This window comes from Jaculus jaculus, chromosome 14 (assembly GCF_020740685.1).
Source record: "Jaculus jaculus isolate mJacJac1 chromosome 14, mJacJac1.mat.Y.cur, whole genome shotgun sequence".
Taxonomy (NCBI): Eukaryota; Metazoa; Chordata; class Mammalia; order Rodentia; family Dipodidae; genus Jaculus; species Jaculus jaculus.
In genome coordinates, this window is record NC_059115.1 from 17,477,627 (window position 1) to 17,478,760 (window position 1,134).

Genomic DNA, 1,134 nt, shown 5'->3' on the forward strand with positions numbered 1-1,134 from the left:
TGGACAAGGTTGCACATACATCTTCAAGGACATTCAAAAGGACATCCTTCTTGGATCTATGCAAACCCTGACATATAAACATTATACCAAACTATAAAATGTGTGTATCCATATGTGCATTCCATTAGGATGTGCACTTTAATTAGTGTGTGGAGTTGAGTAGAATATAGAACATTTACAATACCATAAAATTTAAAGCTCCTCTGATGCCTAAGGAGTCTTTCTGTTTCTTCCCAACTTAAAACAAAGAGTGTATAAACTGGACTCATGGCTCAAGAGCAGAAAAGGGCTGACAGTTGGGAAACACCCAACAACTAATACAGCCATGTTTTGAAGGAACAAGCTTGGGTTGTAAATGGAAATCAAAGCAACTTGAAAGACACAAGAAAGTGTGTAAAAGAAGAGAAATGTGCTCACCAGGAGAAGGACGGTTTTAGTAGCTCTGGATTCAGGGGAGGGTCTGGGGGAGACAGTTGTCCTGAGCACGTGCTGCATTCTCTGCTTATGTCTATACAAGAGGAGGACAATGGAGCTGCTGGCCCACAGCATGATGCCCATGCACACCACATCAGGGAATGACAGGAATACTGCAATCAGCATTTCTGTAGTTTTGTCAAGCCGAGCTGAGAAACAGTATCCATAGTCTTTTAGCCCTGTCATGTTTTTATTGCTTCTATTTCCAGTCATGTTCTTTATAATGCCTATATTTCCAATGAAATACAGGATCCAGCTGAGGTATATGGACGAATCAATGTAGCTATGTGTTTTGGCCTTAAGTTCTGCCCAAATAGAGTCCATGGGGTTGATGGTCATGGCCTGGAAGACGCTCAAGAGACAGGTGCTGCTGATTGACACACCTCTGCCCACTCTGTGGAGATAGAAAAGAACTTTGCAACCTAAATCACCCAGAAAATCTTGCAACCCAAAAGCTGCCATTGTCTGTGGCACTCCTCTACACAGAAGAGTTAAGATGTTGGCTATACTCAAGTGCTGCAGAATCAAATCTATGCACTTTAAACTGCATCCTGTGAAGTAAAGATTCAGATAATTGTAGATGAGCAAGGAATTACCCAGAACTCCAGCCAGAGTCTGGTATAACAAAATAATTCCTATTACTCCTTTAATGGCTTCCAT

General features: G+C 41.5%; 1 protein-coding gene across 1 annotated transcript; it reads right to left on the reverse strand.

Annotated features, from left to right (window-relative positions):
- Positions 1-210: 210 nt before the first annotated feature.
- Positions 211-1,134, reverse strand: LOC101600117 (vomeronasal type-1 receptor 4-like). Its single transcript, XM_004671532.1, has one exon. It carries the CDS (start codon positions 1,132-1,134, stop codon positions 211-213), a length of 924 nt encoding a protein of 307 aa, XP_004671589.1.

Bases quoted from the DNA above. Each gene is read 5' to 3' on its own strand.
- LOC101600117 (XM_004671532.1), bottom strand. From the start codon at position 1,134: ATGGAAGCCATTAAAGGAGTAATAGGAATTATTTTGTTATACCAGACT.